Source organism: Scleropages formosus, chromosome 17 (assembly GCF_900964775.1).
Source record: "Scleropages formosus chromosome 17, fSclFor1.1, whole genome shotgun sequence".
NCBI classification, from domain to species: domain Eukaryota; kingdom Metazoa; phylum Chordata; class Actinopteri; order Osteoglossiformes; family Osteoglossidae; genus Scleropages; species Scleropages formosus.
Genome location: NC_041822.1, coordinates 11,889,859 through 11,911,125, shown reverse-complemented (window position 1 = coordinate 11,911,125; position 21,267 = coordinate 11,889,859). Strand labels below are relative to the sequence as shown.

Sequence of the window (21,267 nt, the reverse complement as noted above, 5' to 3'; positions counted from 1 at the left end):
AGGATGGCTGATGACAAAGAGAATTATTGTTCCGCATTTTGAAAACTGATATAACAGGTAGACTTACTAGTAAACACTCACCTTCTGATTTTTCCAGAGGATCACTTTCACGCCATCCACAGACACGACAATGCTAACTTTCTTCTTCTTGATGCATTTTGTCTTAAATTCATTCTGCAACATGAGAAGAAAACAAACAGGCTCACTCGGCTTTCAAGCAACATGTAGTGGCTTACACTGGGCTAGGGGGGTTAGATGACAAAGTATCCAGACATGACCTTTACGGAGATGACAGCATGACGTGACAAATATGAGAATGCAAACAACCATCACCTGGATGTCCTGGGTGGTAATTTGTTTCTCTGTTCCAGCTGGAACCAGAGCTCCACAGCTAAAGCACAAAGATCTGCAAGAAAACATGTGCTAATCTGGAAACTCATCCAGGTTTCCTCTACAGCCTCCAAATCATCTCTAGATTTGACTTAATTGCACCAGATAGAGTCACATTTCTGTGAATAAAATACAAGTTCATTACTTGATTTCTTCGAAAGTCCAAAGTTAAAATCTGAGTGTGTTTTTGAAATGTGTTGGTTGAGCATGTACAGGTCACCTATAATAAGGATATTTAGAAAATAAATAAGTGAAGAAAACACAAATAAAAAGAAACAGGACAAAATGTTTGGGGAATTCTGTAACTTGACCACTGGTAACACGGCGAGCCAATGTATAGTCCTCATTTTACCGCTGCTATGATTTTATTACTTGTTTAATGAAAATTTTCACATTTAAATTCAAGACTACTAAGATTGATGTCATGGAATTATACAAACACCGTGTACTTATGGCGCTCTGCATATTTACCGAGGCACTGCAATTGAACTACAGGCACACACGTACACACACAGAGGTATTTGTGGAAAAGAGAACTTCTTGTAGAACAGATAACGCTGCGCAACATTTCCCGAGACATCCATTCATTTCCAATAAAAATTCAGCAGGGTTTCAGTAATGGCATTTTGTCAAATTCACCTGAACTCCCAAATAGCAGTACTTTCACAAATAAATACGGCAGTTTGACTTGGGGAAACACTGTTGCGTTAGAAGGTGCAAGTGGAGGAAATGGCCTGGAATGACTTGATACGTTAGACTGCAGAGAGCCTAATAGGAATTCCATCTCTGGTGTCACAGTTCTTTACATTCTGAATGGTGAGCTCAGTTCAGTGCCAAAGGCAGCACTGAACCCCATTCAGTAAGTGCTTACTGAGCCAGAGACTCTTTTTAGATGAACGTGAGGAACATTAGGAGTACTTCACTACTGACTGTTATGCGGGAAATATGCTTCTTTAATCAAGCCACGATGACATTGGAAGATTTGGTTTTTGTGACTCGTGTTATGTGACTGCACACATTCCGCGGTGCCCTTTCTTAGTCCTCGTTTTCCTTTCTCTCTATTGTTAGGTTCCGACTGACCAATAGGTTGCACCTCCTGTCTTCCAGCATAAGACATGAGGCTGGCTGTAGAAACTGAGCTCTTTCCCATCTGGACTGACCGACATCGGGATATGATTTTGCCCCTTTTTTACACTTTCCCTTAAACCAGCTGATAAACAATGGATGAACAATGGATAAACCTTCCGCTCATGTAATGTAATGTAAATGTTTTAGGAATGTGATTAGGAATTGTCGAAATTCGGATAAACTTTTATGCAGCTACTAGTGTGACGTAGATTGGTTCGTACGGTGGAAAAAACAAACTAACTGTACTTCAGAATCACGCGTCTGCAGCTACGCCTTTCTTTCTGCTAATGTAATGCACACATTGTATTTTCCATGAGATGTACATCGCTTTGGAGAAAGGCGAAAAGAATACATGTAAGGCAACAGGCAATGTAGTGATCACAGCGGCTGATTTTTGGCTGAAATTGTAACGTCTGGACGTGACACAGACGCGGACATGCATTATTGTAACGTCCGGACACAGAGTGCAAATTGAAAAGGAGAGTGCAGAGGCGATACAATGAACACAGAACAAACAGTAACACCGGGTATTCGTACAAAGGCTGTAAATGGAACAGGGGTACGTGACTTGTACTATAACACAGAGGCGTGACGGAAAACAGGACTGGAACACGGTGGTAATGAGTGCAGCAGACTGGTGCAGACAGGACTGGAACAGAAACACAAAAAGAATGGGGTTTGGGAAACTGGTGAGTTAAAAAAAAAGACCACTAGGATATTGCAGGTAGAGGGCTGATAAAGAATCTGTAGTCTAGCCTCTGTTGTTTGCTCCTTTTATACTGGACTGATAGTCACATTAGGAACAAGTGTGCAGGTTGTTGTTGTTGGGGCCAAGTAGCGCTTCCTATGGTCACTGGAGGGTATTTCTCTTATGGGTCATGTCAGGAAAAGTTTGGATTTTAATCACATCACCGATTATGGAATTGCTGCAGTTAAGTTACCCAGCTCTAGAAATAGGTAAATAGTTGCAAGTGGCTTTGGAAGAAAGCATCAAATAAATGTAACATTTTTTATGGCATGGTTTTAGTTTTATATTGCTAGTCATTTTTTGTATTATTGTCAAGTTTTTGCACAGGTTTGCTGTAGGTTTTATTGCTTTTTTTATAGTGGGTCTAGAGTGGGTGCAGTGGTGCAGCTGGTTTGACCGGGTCCTCCTATCCGGTGGGTCTGGGGTTCAAGTCCCGCTTGGGGTGCCCCGCGGTGGACTGGTGTCCTGTCCTGGGTGTGTCCCCTCCCCCTCCAGCCTTGTGTTGCCAGGTTAGGCTCCGGTTCACCGCAACCCTACTTGGGACAAGCGGTTTCAGACTGTGTGTTGGCTCTTGGTGATTTCTTTTATTAGTTCCATACACACATTGTCTGAAACCGCTTGCCCCAAGCGGGGTCACGGCAAGCCCGTCTCCCTGTGATACGAACTTTATCATTTCAAGAATGCCCTAGAAAAATTGTTTGACCACATCTCATTGAAACTGCAGACACACAATAGCCTACATCTAAAATGGCAGTATTGGAGCTTAGTGGAAAACCACTAGTAATAATATCCTCTGTATGCTGCGTGTACTGCCTTACCACTGCCACTTGCACTGCCTCTGTTGTGATTCTGTACTTCCTCTGGTTTATCACATCTGTGTAGCTGCATTGTGACAGGCTGGAATGAGAAAGCCTATAGGGTCAAAGCAGCCCACTTCAGTCAGCATCCTCTTCTATTGCACACTTTCTGTAATGGCCATTTGGCACAGCTCTGCAGCCCCTGTAAAAGTTGTTAACATCACAGCGCAAGCTTTACAAACTGCTTTCTGCCAGCTCAGCGGTGGTCGTTCTTGGGAGATCTTGTCTATATAAGGCTTATTGTGATTTATTTTAGTGAGGGTATCACTGTCACTTTGGAGATGAAACACAGTTTCTCTAAAGCAAAGCTGTCTGTGCTCAAAATAATATATGATTCAATTTCACTCTTGGTTTCACGCTTAAGCCTTCCTGAGTAAATCAGAAAAAGTTCTGTGCGAAGAAAAAAAGTAGCTGAAAATTAAATCACAGCACATTGTCTAGGTTCCAAGTTGTTTTGAGGCTAAACACTATTGAAGATTATAATCTAGAGTGCATCTGGCCCGAGGAAATGACCAGGTGTGTGGCAGCAGTGGGTAGCTTTTGTCACGCCCCCAACCACACCACAGTTTACCGTACCGATGCAGGAATCAGTGACATTGAATATAAAAGAAGCCATGCCATTGCTCCCATGTTGCGGAATCTCTCTGAGACAACCCCATCTCCTTACCCCAAGTCCTGATGTCCCGACCTCAACCATGGCTTCGTTCTTCGACCATGCCCTCGGATCATCCTTTAGTACGACATTCGCTTCTCGATTCATTGACCTATGCATGACCCCGACCACGATTCTTGACTTGCCCTTCGAAGAAGTAATAAGCAATCCCATACTTGGGCCCTAACTCCTGTCTCCTGCACTTCTGTCGGTGACACCTTCCGGTAATTATTAGACATCCTTGCCATATATATCAAGAACGAAACCCCAAAGCAACAAAGAAAAAAGTCAGATCAAATACTAGAAAGAAAGTGTGAAAAGAGAAAACCAGCAGAAGCTCAAAATATTCCCAAATAGGCAACCATGGCAACCAAACAGCAATCAGTCCCCAAAATAACAATTATATAGATATAACTACAGTACATTTAACCAGTAACTCAAAACAACACACACCACTCCCACCTTCTTATCAGTTGTACTCTTTAAAGGGAGTGTTCAACCTGGGTAGGCTGGCCGTTCCTTTGCCCTCCCCAGCGTGCAGCTGTCAGTGTGGGAAACTGCTACTGATCATAACATTCAATTTGTATGTTTACAGGCAGTTGGATAAGATCTGCTCCAGTGCTGTTGGTAGGGAATATCAGACAGAAAACCTGTGTATTTGTCAGGCTATGTCTCCCAGACCATCACTGTGCTGGATTGTGTTCCACTAAATATAACTGTAGGCACTTTAGTGACAGTCAGGGGAAAATTCAATTGTTTTGCCAACGATGCAAAACGAATCCCTGTCACCGCAGATCCAGATGGCAATAGCGCCATGCATCTTTTCAGTCAAGAGCTTGTTCGGCACGCAATAATAGTGCAACAACAAAGCGTGTGCTATGACAGAATCTGCTTTAAAGAGCACAGTGGTACACTAGGCACCCACTCAGGAGAGAACATCAGCCAGTCTCTTTTCCTGGGAGTGCAGTATGCTAAGTTTATGCCCCTTCTCATAGCAAAACTTCCAAATAAATTGTTGTGTGCTTGGTATAATAAAAGAGCGCATAGTGTACTGGTAAGAGCTGCTGCTTTGCACTTAAAGGAGCCAGGTCCAATTCCCACCTTTGAACAAGGTATGCAGCCCGAAGTGCTCCAGTAAAAATTACCTAGCTGTATAAATGAGTAAATAACTGTAGCTTACTTGGTAGAAACATGACGGAAGGGCTTGCGTGATCTAGGATCTCCAAAGCTATATCGTCGGGAGCAGTATGCTCCTGGTAGGGTCTCCCATGATGACCAGGTCTGGAGTGAAGATCCAGACTAAAATGATCCAAAAAAGCTCTATGGCAAATGTAACAAGTCAACGTTTACCCTGCTTGGAATAGGGTCACCAGGACCCACCACTGGAGTCAGGCCTTCGGGCAGTATTCTTAGGCGAGTGCCTGGTGGCTGGGCAGCCCACATAACCTGGCCGGGCTCAGCCCGAAAAGGCAATATGTGGGGGCCATATGGGACCACCACCTGCAAGGTCCAGCATGGGGGTCGGGTGCAATGCCTTCCAGGCAGCAGGAGGGGGTAGGGTGGCTCATGGTGTCATGGACCCTTGCATCAGAAACTGGCTCTTGGAACATGGAATGTAACCTCACTGGGGGGGAAAGGAGCTGGAACTGGTGCAGGAGGTTAAGAAATACCAACTAGATATAGCTGGGTTCACCTCCACTCACAATGTTGGCTCTGGAACCAAATTCCTTGATAGGGGGTGGTTTCTTTCCTACTCAGGAGTTGCACAGGTTGAGAGGCGCCGGGCGGGTGTGGGGATACTCACAAGTCCCCAGCTGGCTGCTATACAGTCGGAGTTTGTCCCACGGGATGAGATGGTCGCCTCAATGCGACTTAAGGTCGCAAAGAGGAAAACTTTGACTGTTGTGTGTGCTTATGCACCAAACAGCAGTTCAGAGTATTCAACCTTCTTGGAGAGAGTGGGTGGGGTTCTGGACAGGGCCCCACCTACAGACTCCATAGTCTTGCTGGGGGACTTCAACGCTCACGTTGGCAATGACTGGGAAATATGGAGTGGGGTGATTGGGAAGAATGGCTTGTCTGATCTAACCCCAAATGGGTTTGTCCATAGCAAAGACCATGTTCGAACACAAGGATACTCATAAGTGTACTTGGTACCAGAGCTCCTCGGGCCAAAGGTCAATGATTGCCTTTGTAGTCATTTCATCTGACTTGAGGCCACATGTTCTGGACACTCGGGTGAAGAGAGGTGCTGAGCTGTCAACCGATCACTATCTGGTGGTGAGCTGGATCAGATGGAGGGGAAAACTGAGAGACAGATCCGGGAGACCCACATGCAAAGTGAGGGTGTGCTGGGAACGACTGTCAGAGGATCCTGTCCAGAATGATTTTAACTCCCACCTCCGTGAGAACTTCTCCCATGTCCCAGAGGAGGTAGGAGACATGGAGTCTGAATGGACCCTGTCCAAAACTTCCATTGTAGAAGCAGTCAGGAGCAGCTGTGGCCAAAAGCTTGTTGGTGCCAGTCATGGCAGCAACCCAAGAACCCGTTGGTGGACACCGGTGGTAAGGGAAGCTGTCAAGCTGAAGAAGGAGGCCTTTAGGTCCTGGTTGGCTCTGGGGACTCCTGACTCAGCAGACAGGTACCGGCAGGCAAAAAAAGGCAGCAGCGGCTGCGGTTCTAGAAGCAAAATCCAGAGCATGAGAGGAGTTCGAACTGGCCATGGAAAATGACTTTCAGTTGGCCTCAAAGAGGTTCTGGAGAACCATCCATGGCTCAGGAGGGGTTGGAGGAGCTTCCGACTCAGGCTGTGCTCAGCAAAGGTGGAGAAACTCTGACCTCAAATAAGGACATTATCGGGAGGTAGAAGGAGCACTTTATTCATTCATTCATTTATTCATTTATTGATTTAGCAGACGCTTTTGTCCAAAGCGACATACATCTCAGCAAAAGTACAATTTATGCATTACATTAAGAGAAGGAGACATAGCTGCAGACATGAAAGTCTCAAGCAAACCTAGTTTGTTACCTACCACTTGCTGCACCGAGGTTCATCGATCCAGTAGCTGCATAAAAAACAGGACAGACAAATCCCGATACCCTCCCACCATTTTTTTTTTTAAATATTATTAGATAGACAAATAAGCAAGTACAATGCCAGAGTAGTGGCTGAATAAAGGTTGTATCAGGGGATGCTTATGGAATTACGATGCGTGAACAGTTACATCGTAAATGAGCTGGAGAGATCTTGGGTGAAGTGGATCTGGAAAAGGTGAGTAGACAGAAGAAAGTAGACAGAGTTTCAACAGTTCTGAGTGACAGGGGAAGGTCATTCCTCCACAATGGACCCAGAACCGAGAACCTCCGAGCTTTACCTTTCATGCACGGGACCACCAAGCGAGCAGAAGTAGACGAGCAAGGGGCCTGGCTGGGGTGTAGTGGTTGATTAAGTCTTGTAAATAGCTGGGAGCAGTTCTATTGATGCATTTGTACACAGTAACCAGGGTTTTGAATTTTATTCGGGCAACTATAGGAAGCCAGTGCAGAGAAATGAGAGGAGACACATGGGAGCGCTTTGGCAAATCAAACACAACTTGTGCAGCAGCATCCTGTAAAAGCTACAGAGGTTTGATGGCATTAGCAAGAAGGCCACACAGGAGAGAGCTGCAGTAGTCCAGACGGGAAGTCAGCACAGCCTGGACAAGTAGTTGGGCGGAGTCAGTATTGAGGTAGGGACGGATCCTACAAATATTATGCAGGATGTATCTGCAGGACCGGGTTGTGGCTTCAATATGTTGAGAGAATGACAGACTAGCATCAATCGTTATTCCCAGACTCTTAGCGAAGGAGCTAGGCGAAATGAGTGAGTTGTCCAGTGTGATCGACAGGTCGTGACAGGAGGACAGGCCAGCTGGGAGGTAAAGAATCTCTGTTTTGGAAAGGTTGAGTTGGAGGTGATGATCATACATCCATGAAGAGATGTCCAACAGGCAGGCAGCAATGCGTGCGGAGATGTCTGATGCACCATGTGGAAAGGAGAGGAAGAGCTGGGTATCATCAGCATAGTAGCACTTAGAGGAACTCCTAAACCCGAGAGATATGCCTCCCTTACAGGAGTCAGGGCCAGAGGCTTCCGGGATACCAGAGTCCATTTCCTTCCTGGTGGAAGTCACTCAGGTAGTTGGAAAGCTCCACAGTGGCAAAGCACTGGGGGTGGATGAGATTCACCCAGAACTGCTTAAGGCCCTGGATGTTGTGGGGCTGTCATAGGGCTGACACGCCTCTGCAATATTGAATGGACCTCAGGGACAGTGCCTTTGGATTAGCAAACTGGGGTGGTGGTCCCTATCTTTAAGAAAGGGGATTGGAGAGTGTGTGCCAACTATCGGGGTATCACACTTCTCAGCCTCCCTGGGAAAGTCTATGCCAGGGTGCTGGAAAGAAGGCTCCGGCGGATAGTTGAACCTCAGGCCTATGACCGTGTTCCCCGAGAAATTCTGTGGAAGGTGCTTCGAGAGTATGGGGTGCCGGGGACACTGCTGTGGGCCATTCGGTCTCTGCACACACGGAGCGAGAGCTGTGTCCACATATTTGGCATTAAGTTAAGCCTGTTCAATGTGGGTGTTCGACTCCGCCAAGGTTGTGCCTTGTCCCCACTCCTGTTTTTGGTTTTAATGGACAGGATATCAAGGCGCAGTCGAGGTCAGGAGTGCATTCTATGTGGGGACTAGAAGGTGATGTCTCTGCTTTTTGCGGATGATGATGTCCTTTTGGCACTGTCACATGGATGCCTCCAGCATGCACTGGAACGGTTTGCAGCCGAGTGTGAAGCAGTTGGTATGAGGATCAGCACCTCCAAGTCTGAATCCATGGTTCTCTCATGGAAAAGGATGGCATGCCCCCTTCAGGTAAGGGGAGAGAATTTGCCCCAGGTGGAGGAGTTTAAGCATCTTGGGGTCTTATTCACGAGTGAGGGAAGAAGGGGGCGTGAGATCCGCTGCAGACTGGGAGCAGCGACAGCAATACTGCGGTCACTGTACCGGACTGTAGTGGTGAAGGGGGAGCTGAACCATAAGGCAAAGCTCTCCATTCAGCGGTTGGTCTATGTCCCTACCCTCACCTATGGTCATGAACTCTAGGTAATTACCGAAAGAACAAGATCATGGATATAAGTGACTGAAATGAGTTTTCTCCGCAGGTTGGTGGGACTCACTCTCTGTGACAGGGTGAGGAGTTATGCCATCCAGGAGGAACTCAGAGTAGAGCCGCTATTCCTCCACATTGAGAGGAGGCAGTTGAGGTGGTTCAGGCATCTGGTAAGGATGCCCCCCGGGTGCCTCCCTTTGGAGGTATATTGGGCACGGCCAACTGGGACGAGACCCCGAGGTCAGCCCAGGACCTGCTGGAGAGATTATTTCTCCCAGTTGGGCTGGGAGCTGCTGGGGATCCCCAGGGTTGAGCTGCAGGAAGCTGCGAGGGACAAGGACGTCTGGGCTTCTCTGCCCTCCCTATTGTCACCGCGACCCTAGAAGGACTAAGCAGCCAAGAAAATGGATAGATGGATCCAAATATCCATTTTACTAATAAGTTAGATTCAGTAAAAGATCAATATAGATACATATGAAATCAGTAAAAACATAATAATAAAGAGCTACTTTGATTTGTTTTTTGGATAGGTACCTTAAAAGTCCTGGATAAAGCTATATTACATGTAAGAATTATGCTGTAATGCATCTATTTTAATATTTTTATCAACTTTGAGCTATTTTAAAATTAAAAATATCTTTAACCTTTCCAATTAGGGGTAAATGTTTGGCATCACATGGGTGAATAAAATCAGAGGTAATAAACATACACAGATGTATACATAATACTGGTGCCTCACAGCACATGCATTGTGTTTGGTCCCCGCTCAGCCTGTCCACGGTTTGCATCTTGCCCCTCTGTTTGTGGGGGCTTCCATCCACAGTGAAAAAGACGTGCAAAAAAGGGCAATGATAAACCACTTCTGTACTCTCTTACTTAGCCGATAAAAGCTGACTTGGACTACACATACAGTATTTGTGGTTATTTTTAATAGTGAGAAAGGAGGGAAAAGGAGAAATCCAGCCATTATGTATATTTATCTCGGACTGACTGCTTGAAAGACTAATGGCCCGGGTGCTGAGAATTTGTGTGTTTAGCTGTCTGTTCGGTGCTATGTTCGGCATTCTGCTGCCTGAATGAAAATAACGGCAGCCTTTTATCCGTCAGTCATTAATGCAGCAGAGCACTTAGCTTTCTCCAGACCTATCCAGCTGCATTCTGGGATAACAGCCATGGCAGAATGGAGGAATGGCATCAGTGAATGGATTTTTTCTTTGGCTCTGCATGAGGACTAGGCAACCGCCAATAGCAGGGCTGTCCACAGCGCTGGGAGACAAACAAAAGGAATTGCTTTGATGAGATCTGGACTGTTTGCAAGTTGGGGCAGAGGGGGATTGTGGTAGGACTTCACTGGCTACAGGTTTTGCTTGTTTTCATCACGGAAGCATCCGCTCAAGTAGTCTCACAGACACACCCATTAAGTATTGCTCCTGTCACTTGTTAAGTATTAAGTATCCTGTCACTTTGACAGCACAAGGTGTGTCATTAACTTCACACATTACTGCACCCATGCATATGCTCTCTTTTCCAGTTAAATATTTAAAAGATCACTTTTGTGTTGAGCTGAAAAGCAAAATCATCCCACTACTTTCCCAAAAAAGAAATTTAAAATATTGGCTTATTATCAAAGAGGAGCAGTGCTGAAATCACTGAGTATATGCAGCATCACAGGAACAGAGATACCCACATAAATCACTAATGGATGAACACTACGGAAAACATAAAAAAGGACTTTAGAGAAATACAGCACTATGGGCTTACTTCACAGAAAAGCCCTTGATTGCCTGTGTTGTCCATGTTCATCAACTTCTTTCGCTATAAATAAGGGAACTTAATTTACGTTGCATCTACAATGCTTCCTTACAACCTTTGCTTTATCGTGACTACTGGGAGTTGCCTCAGAAACATTCAAGAAATGATCTCAGAAAGAGAAGAGAATTTTCTTTCCTCCCTACAGAATAAACACACAGTAAAACTGAACTTGATGCTGATCATACCTAACCCAACTATTTACTAAAAGCCCACCAGGACCAGCAGATATTGTGTATGTGTGCGACCCTTTATGTGGAGGTGTGTGTGTGGGTTTTCACTTTATTCTATCTTTCTCCCACTGGCAAAAAGACTTCTCCATTTGATTATTTTATTTCCGTATTTCAGTTCTCTAGCGTCTTGCGGAGAAGTTGCAGTGCACAGACCAGGTTTAGATGTTGTTAACCTAAAAATGGATGATATCCTTGTCAGTGAAGGCAGTGAGGATTTTAAATAAGTAATACCTTCTGTCTTAAAATAACCCTGTCGCCTTAGTGAGCCTTACAGCTACTCTTACTCATACAAATAACAGCGACTGGTACATTGTGCTAATATCTTTCAAATGGACTTTAACATAAGAAAGTGTGGTTGCTCATATGTGATATCACTTAAATATATTCAGTGGCATATGTGCAGAAAGCTGGAGAATAACTAAGCTTTGTGAGTTTGTTTTGCATTCAAGGATGAGCTAGGTAAGTAGTTGCAAGTATAGTTATTAAAAGCCTGCTAAATCTACTCGGAATATGCAGTGGTTCTGCATTACAAACTGTTGTAACATATTTAAGAGAAAAGAATGGGCAAACGAGGAAAAATCCTTTTGGAAATTTTGACATTTCTATTTAATGTTTCTAAACCCACGATTAACATAAGTGTCAACAGATACAAAGCTTTGGCAAGAATGCCTTGTCCAGAAATGGTTCACAGACTGTTTTATGTATTTGTGTACATGCAGGGCTGTTGCTAGTGGGATGAATGGTGCTGATAATTTTAGGAACCATGTCTGAAGAGGACCCAGAGAAATTCTAGCAGTAATCACTTTATTACACTTAAAGGGGTGGGGGGGTTATTTTTTTCAGGACCATAATTCCTAGCTACTGCCCTGTCTACATGCTTCCTGGTATGTAGCCAACACTGCAGTGCCCATGCAGAATAACGTAAACTGGACTACAGGTAACAAATGTATGAACTGTTAATAAACCGCTTTCTCTTAAAAGCAAAAAGGTGATTCCGTCTATAGTATTACTATAGTATTTTTCAATGAAAAAGACAATGCCGATCCAGGTCAGGAAACCAATGAGCCAGTAGAGAATTAGTGAATGAGACCTCCTCCTTTGTGCTTCTCTCACTGAACCCAGCTGAGGGTGGAGGCGGAATGGACTCAAAGCTGCCGCTCAATCATGCACACACTTCCTCTCATTAAAACCAATGGGGATCCTTCTGGGTACACAGGAGCCCGCTGGGTCCTGAATTGCAAATCGACACCTCAGGAAGTAAACTGACAGGCTGGCAGGAACCATGACCTTTACCTTGTTATTTCTGAAGCCTCACAAACACATGTGAAAGCGCAGTTGAATATGTTCAAGATGAACTGGAAATGGCTTTGCCCCCCAACTCCCTAAAAAACAACGCAAGGCTTTCCATTACATTTCTAGTGCTGGTGATTTTATATCATTACAAAGTTCGTAACCATTTCTTTCTGGCAAAAGCTCATCTGACCATTTGACTTGCTGAAGCTTAAAATATACGGCACCAGTCAAAAGTTACAGTAAACTGTGCTCGTCCAATGCGAAGTTGCAGTGGTGCAGATCTTATCCTGGAATTATAGTGTATCACAGAGCCTTTACAGAAGCTTATATGATGTAATGCTTAGTCAGTTATGAAAAGTGTACATTCCAACAAGTGTACTCAAACTTTTGACTGGTTCTGTACAAACGGACAGTCGCAGAACTTGCAAAAATTAAATTATGGATGAAGCTGGATACCACCGTCAAGCATGAAACCACTTTCCAAAGTACTTCAAATGAGAACAATGTCAAACTCACCACAAAGTTGGGCTTCCTGGACTTGTTTTTGAAACAACCAATGTAACAGTAAATGGACATATTGTAGTGTTCATTGCATCTAGGTTAAGTGCATGTGTGTGATGGTTTGTTCCCACTCAAAGGTAAACACCTCACCCTGATTCTCCTCATGGCTGCCACGATCTCCACGCGACTGCTGGGCCTTGGCATGTTCAGGCTGCCAACGTACTGTGAACGGCAAACACAAGAAGGTCACTACAATCAACGGCACAAAATTGTCTAATCGTGTAGGCAGCCAGGTGTTCTTGGGAAACATGTTGTGGAGACTCAATAGCTGCACACATCATGCAGATCTAATTCATCCACACTTTCCTATTGAGCAGCTTCATTACTCGGTACACCGAATGGTCTTCCAGGTACTTTCCATACATGACTTTTCTTCGTTATGCCCTGCCAGGATAAAGATGAGTATTTTCAAGAACTTCCAAAAAGTTGTGAGACTCCTGAGCAAAAAAAAAAAAAAGAACTATAACAGTTCTCCCAGTCAGTAAACAAACTGTCCTCGTGAAATGTGGTACACACCTTGCAGAAAACACACAATTATAAAAAGTGAGTGGGGACTGTATTACACCAGGCCAATGACTTTGTTCAGTCAAAAAAACCATACATTTATCTCTAAATTTTGACAAATTACCCACTTAAACTTAGTAACACACTGTATTTAATGACAACATAAGTCTTAATTGGGATTCACTGCACTCTGTACACTTGTACCTCATTTTACAACCATCCCACTTATGCACATTCAAAGACACAAGCATTTCTCAGCTTATAAACTTATTTCTGATTTCATTTCCTTCACTGTTCTGTGTTCTAGATTTTCTCTGTTGCAGAAGGTAAAATGACCTGCATTTCTGCTTGCCACCATTATTCTGATGCAAAACACACCCAGAATAGAAACTTAGCACTATGGGGAAGAGGGGCAACTTTGGAGCTGTGCAGGATAGATTTTATTCAGTGTGTTTTTAATTTATTAATGAAAGTTACCGAGCAAATAAATACAGGTATGTGTCAATTTTTTCCTGTTTTTTTTTTTTTTTTTTTTTGGTTACAAACTAAAAGTGAGCAGATGCTGACAAACACATTCCTGCCATGAATCAGTTCCAATCTTACGGCCAGTTTTGTTGTGGCTTCAGTCACAAATGACACACGTAGCTGGCATTTAAGGTGAAACTTTTTAGTATTCTCTGCCCACACTTTCCTCCATTACACTGAAACTTATTCTTTCTTTATAGTTGCATTCTCCTCTCATACCAGATGCTCAGGAGGAACACGGTACTGTCTTGCATGTATAAAACTGACACAAAACACTGAATAGAAGGTTGTGGAGAGGACATATTTTTATTTGCAGTCATTTTATAGTAGACTTTAATGTTGCTTCATGTTAATAAATGATCCATCCATCCATCCATCCATCTTCCTCCGCTTTATCCGGGGCCGGGTCGCGGGGGCAGCAGTCCGAGCAGAGTACTCCAGACTTCCCTCTCCCCGCACACCTCCTCCAGTTCCTCTGGGGGAACCCCAAGGCGTTCCCAGGCCAGCTGGGAGATGTAGTCTCTCCAACGTGTCCTGGGTCTGCCCCGAGGCCTCCTCCCAGTGGGACAAGCCCGGAACACCTCCCCAGGGAGGCGTCCAGGAGGCATCCGGAACAGATGCCCGAGCCACCTCAACTGGCTCCTCTCGATGCGGAGGAGCAGCGGCTCTACTCCGAGCTCCTCCCGGGTGACTGAGCTCCTCACCCTATCCCTAAGGGTGCGCCCAGCCACTCTGCGGAGGAAACTCATTTCTGCCGCTTGTATCCGCGATCTCATTCTTTCGGTCATGATCCAGAGTTCATGACCATAGGTGAGGGTAGGAACGTAGATCGACCGGTAAATTGAGAGCTTCGCCTTACAACTCAGCTCCCTCTTCACCACAACAGACCGGTACAATGACCGCATTACTGCGGACGCCGCACCGATCTGCCTGTCAACCTGCCGCTCCATTTTTCCCTCACTCGTGAACGAGACCCCGAGATACTTAAACTCCTCCACTTGAGGGAGCAACTCCCCCCTAACCCGGAGGGAGCAATCCACCTTTTTCCGACTGAGAACCATGGCCTCGGATTTGGAGGTGCTGATTCTCATCCCCGCCGCTTCGCACTCGGCTGCAAACCTCCCCAGTGCACGCTGCAAGTCTTGACTTGATGAAGCCAACAGGACCACATCGTCCGCAAAAAGCAGAGACGAGATCTCGCGGCCACCAAAGCAGACACCCTCCGTTCCCTGACTGCGCCTAGAAATTCTGTCCATAAAGATAATGAACAGAATCGGTGACAAAGGGCAGCCCTGGCGGAGTCCAACATGCACCGGGAAAAGGTCTGACTTACTGCCGGCAATGCGAACCAAGCTCCTGCTCCGGTCATACAGGGAACGAACAGCCCGTAGCAACGAGCCCCGAACCCCATAATCCCGAAGCACCCCCCACAGGATGCCACGAGGGACACGGTCGAATGCCTTCTCCAGGTCCACAAAACACATATGGACTGGTTGGGCAAACTCCCACGAACCCTCCAGCACCCTAGTGAGGGTATAGAGCTGGTCCAGTGTTCCACGGCCAGGACGAAAACCGCATTGCTCCTCCTGGATCCGAGGTTCGACTATCAGTCGGATTCTCCTTTCCAGTACCCTGGCATAGACTTTCCCAGGGAGGCTAAGGAGTGTGATCCCCCTGTAGTTGGAACACAATCTCCGGTCCCCCTTCTTAAAAAGAGGGACCACCACCCCGGTCTGCCAGTCCAGAGGCACCGTTCCCGAACTCCACGCGATGCTGCAGAGGCGTGTCAGCCAAGACAGCCCCACAACATCCAGAGACTTGAGAAACTCGGGGCGGATCTCATCCACCCCCGGAGCCTTGCCACCGAGGAGTTTTTTGACTACCTCAGCAACTTCAGCCAGGGTAATGGACGAGTCCCCCTCCGAGTCCCCAGCCTCAGCTTCCTCTACGGAAGGCGTGTCGGAGGGATTGAGGAGATCCTCAAAGTACTCCTTCCACCGCCCGAGAACATCCTCAGCTGAGGTCAGCAGCGCACCACTTCCACTGTAAACAGTGTTCGTGGAACACCGCTTCCCCCCTCTGAGTCGCCGGACGGTTTGCCAGAATCTCTTTGAGGCCGACCGAAAGTCTTCCTCCATGGCCTCACCGAACTCCTCCCAAGCCCGAGTTTTTGCCGCGGCGACTGCCAGAGCCGCGCTCCGTTTGGCCCGTCGGTACCTGTCAGCTGCTTCAGGAGTCCCATGAGCCAGCCAGGCCCGATAGAACTCCTTCTTCAGCTTGACGGCATCCCTTACTTCCGGTGTCCACCACCGTGTTCGGGGATTGCCGCCGCGACAGGCACCGGAGACCTTATGGCCGCAGCTCCGAACCGCCGCACCGACAATGGAGGAGCGGAACATAGTCCATTCGGACTCAATGTCCCCCACCTCCCTCGGGACCTGGTTGAAGCTCTGTCGGAGGTGGGAGTTGAAGACCTCTCTGACAGGGGCCTCCGCCAAACGTTCCCAACAGACCCTCACTATGCGTTTGGGCCTGCCAGGTCTATCCAGCTTTTTCCCCCGCCATCGAATCCAACTCACCACCAGGTGGTGATCAGTTGACAGCTCAGCCCCTCTCTTCACCCGAGTGTCCAAGACATATGGCCGAAGGTCAGAAGAAACGACTACAAAGTCGATCATCGACCTCCGACCTAGGGTGTCCTGGTGCCAAGTGCACTGGTGGACACCCTTATGCATGAACATGGTGTTCGTTATGGATAAACCGCGACTAGCACAGAAATCCAATAACAACTCACCGCTCGGGTTCAGATCAGGGAGGCCGTTCCTCCCAATCACGCCCCTCCAGGTATCACTGTCGCTGCCCACGTGGGCGTTAAAGTCCCCCAGTAGAACGACAGAGTCCCCAGTGGGAGCGCTTTCCAGCACACCCCCCAGGGACTCTAAAAAGGCCGGGTACTCTACACTGCCGCTAGGCGCATAAGCACAAACGACAGTGAGAGACCGTTCCCTAACCCGAAGGCGTAGGGACATGACCCTCTCATTCACCAGGGTAGACTCCAACACATGGCGGCTGAACTGGGGGGCTATTAATAAGCCCACACCAGCCCGCCGCCTCTCACCTTGGGCAACGCCAGAATAGTGGAGAGTCCACCCTCGATCGAGTAGAGTGGTTCCAGAACCCAAGCTGTGAGTGGAAGTGAGCCCGACTATATCTAGACGGTATCTCTCAACTTCCCGCACCAGCTCAGGCTCCTTCCCCGCCAGTGAGGTGACATTCCAAGTCCCAAAAACCAGAGTTGGCGCCCGAGGTTTGGGTCGGCCGGGCACTCGGCCCCGACCACCGCCCAACTCACAATGCACCGGCCCCTTACGGTTTCTCCGGCAGGTGGTGAGCCCACCGAAGATTAATAAATGATAATAAAACAAAAATAAAAAAAAAGGTGGAATCCTATCGATGGAGTTCCAACTGCTGCACCACCATGTCCTTCAAGAAGACTGAGTACTGTACTATATACTAGTATTGATAAAAATAGAATAAATATAAGTCCGACAGTGAATTTTTAAGTAATTACAGCTTTATCTGACATTTCGATCGCAACCAAACTCCAGAATAAACTGAAGAATTAAGGTGTATTCCTGAGCTTTATGATCATGAGATGGTATCCAGACTTGTGAACAATTCGAGTTATGAACGCACTTCCAGTACGAACAGTGCTCATAAGTTGAGGTACGAGTGTAACAGATAAGATGAATAATTATTGACCCAAGAGAGGGGAAATTCAGTAAATTCAGTAACTTAGTACACACACAGACATAGCCTACATCTTCACAAAACAAGGAACCAACATCCGTCGACCAGATTACACTCACTTACTGTATGAATACTGTAGTACACTTCTTCAGCAGAGACCAGAAATGTTTCTCTCCAGTCATGGTGGACAGGAAATATTATTATTATTTTATTTTATTTTTTTTTTTTACTTTTATATTTAATTATTGTGGTTACCGTTATCTGTTTGCGCAATCTCTGGCACAAGAAGAATTCAATTTCCTTCGGGATGAATAAAAAAAGTTTTATCTTATCTTATAGCTTCTCTTAAATGCTGTATTACTGTAATATTTATGACGACAAGGAATTCGGGATGATGTCTGACTCGGACTCGCTCGGCGAACATCCAGACACAGATCGCGCGTCGTGACACGAATCAATTCAAATAATTTGCACTTCGACACTGACTCAGTCATTTCATTGCTGGAATTATTCTGAAGACGATGCGACTATTCATTCTTAGCAGAACACACTCACGCACACACACCTTGCTCTGGAAGGTGATACCATGCCTAAAAGCTTCTTCGTCGTACAGCGGGACACGCAGATCCGCCGCCGCTTCCTCCACAAGGTTGTATCCGTTTCGCACCGGCATGTCCTCGACGACGCACGTGCGTGTGCGTGCGTTCGTGTGCGTGCGCGCGCGCGCGCGTGTGCGTTTGTGTCTGTCTGTCTGTCTGTCTGTCTCCTCACGCTCCGCCACACACCATGGCGGTGGCGCAGTGAGAGCGGCAGACAGGAGCCAAGCCCCGGACTCTGCAGCTCCTCTCCTGGCCTCCTGGCTCTATTTCCACTGGCACACACACACACACACACACACACACACACACACACACACACACACACCGGCTCGCTGGCAGCGGCTGGAGCTCCACTCACGTATCTACACACACCGCATTGGGTTGGGGCAAAGTCACATTGCTGAAAGAAAAGGACACAGCCATTTTACTGTGTTTCTAGCACCTTCTGACCAATTGTTTCTAGTAGCCATCCATCCATCCATCCATCTGCCTGCCTGTCCATCCATCCATCCATCCATCCATCTGCCCACCTGCCTGCTCATCCATCTGCCCACCTGCCTGCCCATCCATCCATCCATCCATCCATCTATAAAAGGTTGTCCAGTGCTGTTTCCTGATGGTCCAGAGTCATGAGGGCATGAGGCAGGGTACACCTCAGGGCAGAAACCTGTTGTTATGTATGGAGCACATTTTGATGTATGTAAAGCTGTAATAAACAGTATGAGATAAACATTTGACTATTTGAACTACAGGGGGTGCAGTGGGTTGGACCGCAGTCCTGCTCTCCGGTGAGTCTGGGGTTCGAGTCCCGCTTGGGGTGCCTTGCGGCGGACTGGCGTCCCATCCTGGGTGCGTCCCCTTCCCCCTCCGGCCTTACGCCCTGTGTTGTCGGGTAGGCTCCGTGACCCCGTAAGGGACAAGCGGTTCTGAAAATGTGTGTGTGTGTATTTGAACTACTGGCATATTCAGTAGAACATGGGAGATGGTGCCCTGCAAAAGGTCCCAATGTCCATAGGTCATTCATTTACATTTATTCATTTTGCAGACGCTTTTGCCCAAAGCGACGTACATCTCAGCAAAAGTACAATTTATGCATTACATTGAGAGAAGGAGACATAGCTGCAGACACGAAAGTCTCAAGCAAACCTAATTTGTTCCCTACCACTTGCTGCATCGAGGTTCATCGATCAAGTAGGTGCATAAAACACAGGATAGGCAAATCCCGATACCCTCCCACCATTTTTTTAAAAAAAAAATATTTTAAGATATACAGATAAGCAATGGTATTCTTATCAATGGTAAAAATTATTGTGAAAAATCTTGCATTATGAATCACACAGAAACAATGCTGCAAGAATTTTGCATAATAATTCATATTAAGCTTGGATGGAGCAAGAGAACATGGGCTTGATTTCTGCTCACTCTGTGTGCAGTTTACATGTTCTCCCAGTGTCTATGTGGGTTTCCTCCAGGTGCTCTTGTTTCCTCCCACAGTCCAAAGACTTGCAGATCCGGTGAACTGGTAATGCTATTTTGCCCTTAGAGTGAGTGACTGTGTGTGGCTACCTTGTGATGGGCTGGCATTTAGTCCAGGATGTACCTCCTCAGCCTTGCACATAATGCTTCCAGAATAGGCTCCGGTTTACCAGGACCCTGCTCAGAACAAGCGGTTATTGAAACTGGATGGATGGATGGATGGAGGGGTAGGTGCATGAAGTACAAACATATGTACATGCACAAAGTTATATGTCATGCTTTATGTTTAAAGTTTTATAAAGATGGTTGTCAGCATATATAATATTGTTTTGTGTAAACACATGCTTGTGGGCTCACTCCAACAGCTCTATAACTGACTCTGAATGCGGAAAACATTACCGGACATAGTGATTATTTCAATTTCTGTAAAAGTAGTCCTCTGTTTTCTTAGTAATAAAGGCAACACTTATAAACTAATGACTGGTCAGTATGAGTTTAAAGTCACTTTTACTTTCCCAGGATGTAACCCGGGCAAACTGTGCAGATGTTACATTTATCTAACACTTCTTGCCAAATCAACTTACAGTGCTGATCTACCTACAATTACTTACCCATTTGTACAGTTAGATATTATTTCTTTTGTTGAAAAGACCTTTTGCTTAAGGATACAGCACTCAGAAATGAGATGCAAACCTGCAGCCTTCGGATCCAAAGGCAGTAGCTGTAACCATTATGCTCCCTGTCCCTATGATGCTGGCCTAAGGAGAACTCTGTGGCACTGGGAAGGTTGTGGTGTGGGTGTGTTAGGCACCTTTCACAATCACTGTCTGTGTCGGCTGCTTGGTTTTTAAATATCCTGTGTAAGGCTTTGTTTACGCTTCCGTGCTAAAAATTAAATTCCCGTCCTTTTAAAATACTTTTCAGATTGTTCATACTTACATTTTTATGTGATCTAAAACATCTTGGATCCTCATGTTTATTGAAGTTATAATACTGTATATTTTTAGGCACAAATGAATTAGAGACTTTGGCACATGAGGTCTAAACCAATAAAACAAAACAACAAACAATATAAAAATGTTACGGAATTAAAAGAACAGAGAAATAAACAATGAAATCTTAGAAAAAAGCTTCGAACAGTTGAGCTACACTGGGGGCTCCTGGTTAATTTAAATTGGGTAATGTCTCTATGTGAGTAAAACTACATTTAAATTTGGAATTTTTACTTGATGTTATAGCTACAAGTGGTCACATTAGCAGAAACTTTCTGGGAAAAACATACCAGTTCATTCTGTGTGCCTGACAGATTGTGAAAAAACGTATCAGTTTCAAAACTAGTCTCAGCATCATGACACGGCTTCCCTGGAACTGTACTGAAAATGAGTGTGGAGTACCGAACATGACATAACACATACTTATATGTATAAGAAATATCTTATTTCCTATAAGATTGCTTATATTTATAAGAAATATCACTCTGTAATTTTATTAAAGTTTGAAATCTCAGAGAGCACTGTGAAAATTTAAACAGTAAATAATTTCTCCCATTAGCATTTAATATATTAAGTAAATGCTTTTAACATTTTTTAAAACATT

General features: G+C 45.7%; 1 protein-coding gene across 2 annotated transcripts in view; it reads right to left on the bottom strand.

The window, feature by feature from the left end:
• LOC108938373 (carboxyl-terminal PDZ ligand of neuronal nitric oxide synthase protein-like) overlaps positions 1-18,310 on the bottom strand; it is a 30,636-nt gene extending 12,326 nt beyond the window's left edge. For both annotated transcript variants that reach the window (XM_018758909.2, XM_018758910.2), the window contains exons 1-3: positions 18,162-18,310; positions 12,908-12,979; positions 82-174 (exon numbers count right to left, since the gene is read on the bottom strand). In XM_018758909.2, coding sequence (XP_018614425.1) covers positions 82-174; positions 12,908-12,979; positions 18,162-18,269 — 273 coding nt within the window. In that variant the 5' untranslated portion in view covers positions 18,270-18,310. The remainder of the gene's footprint in view (positions 1-81; positions 175-12,907; positions 12,980-18,161) is intronic.
• Between the last annotated feature and the right edge of the window lie 2,957 nt (positions 18,311-21,267).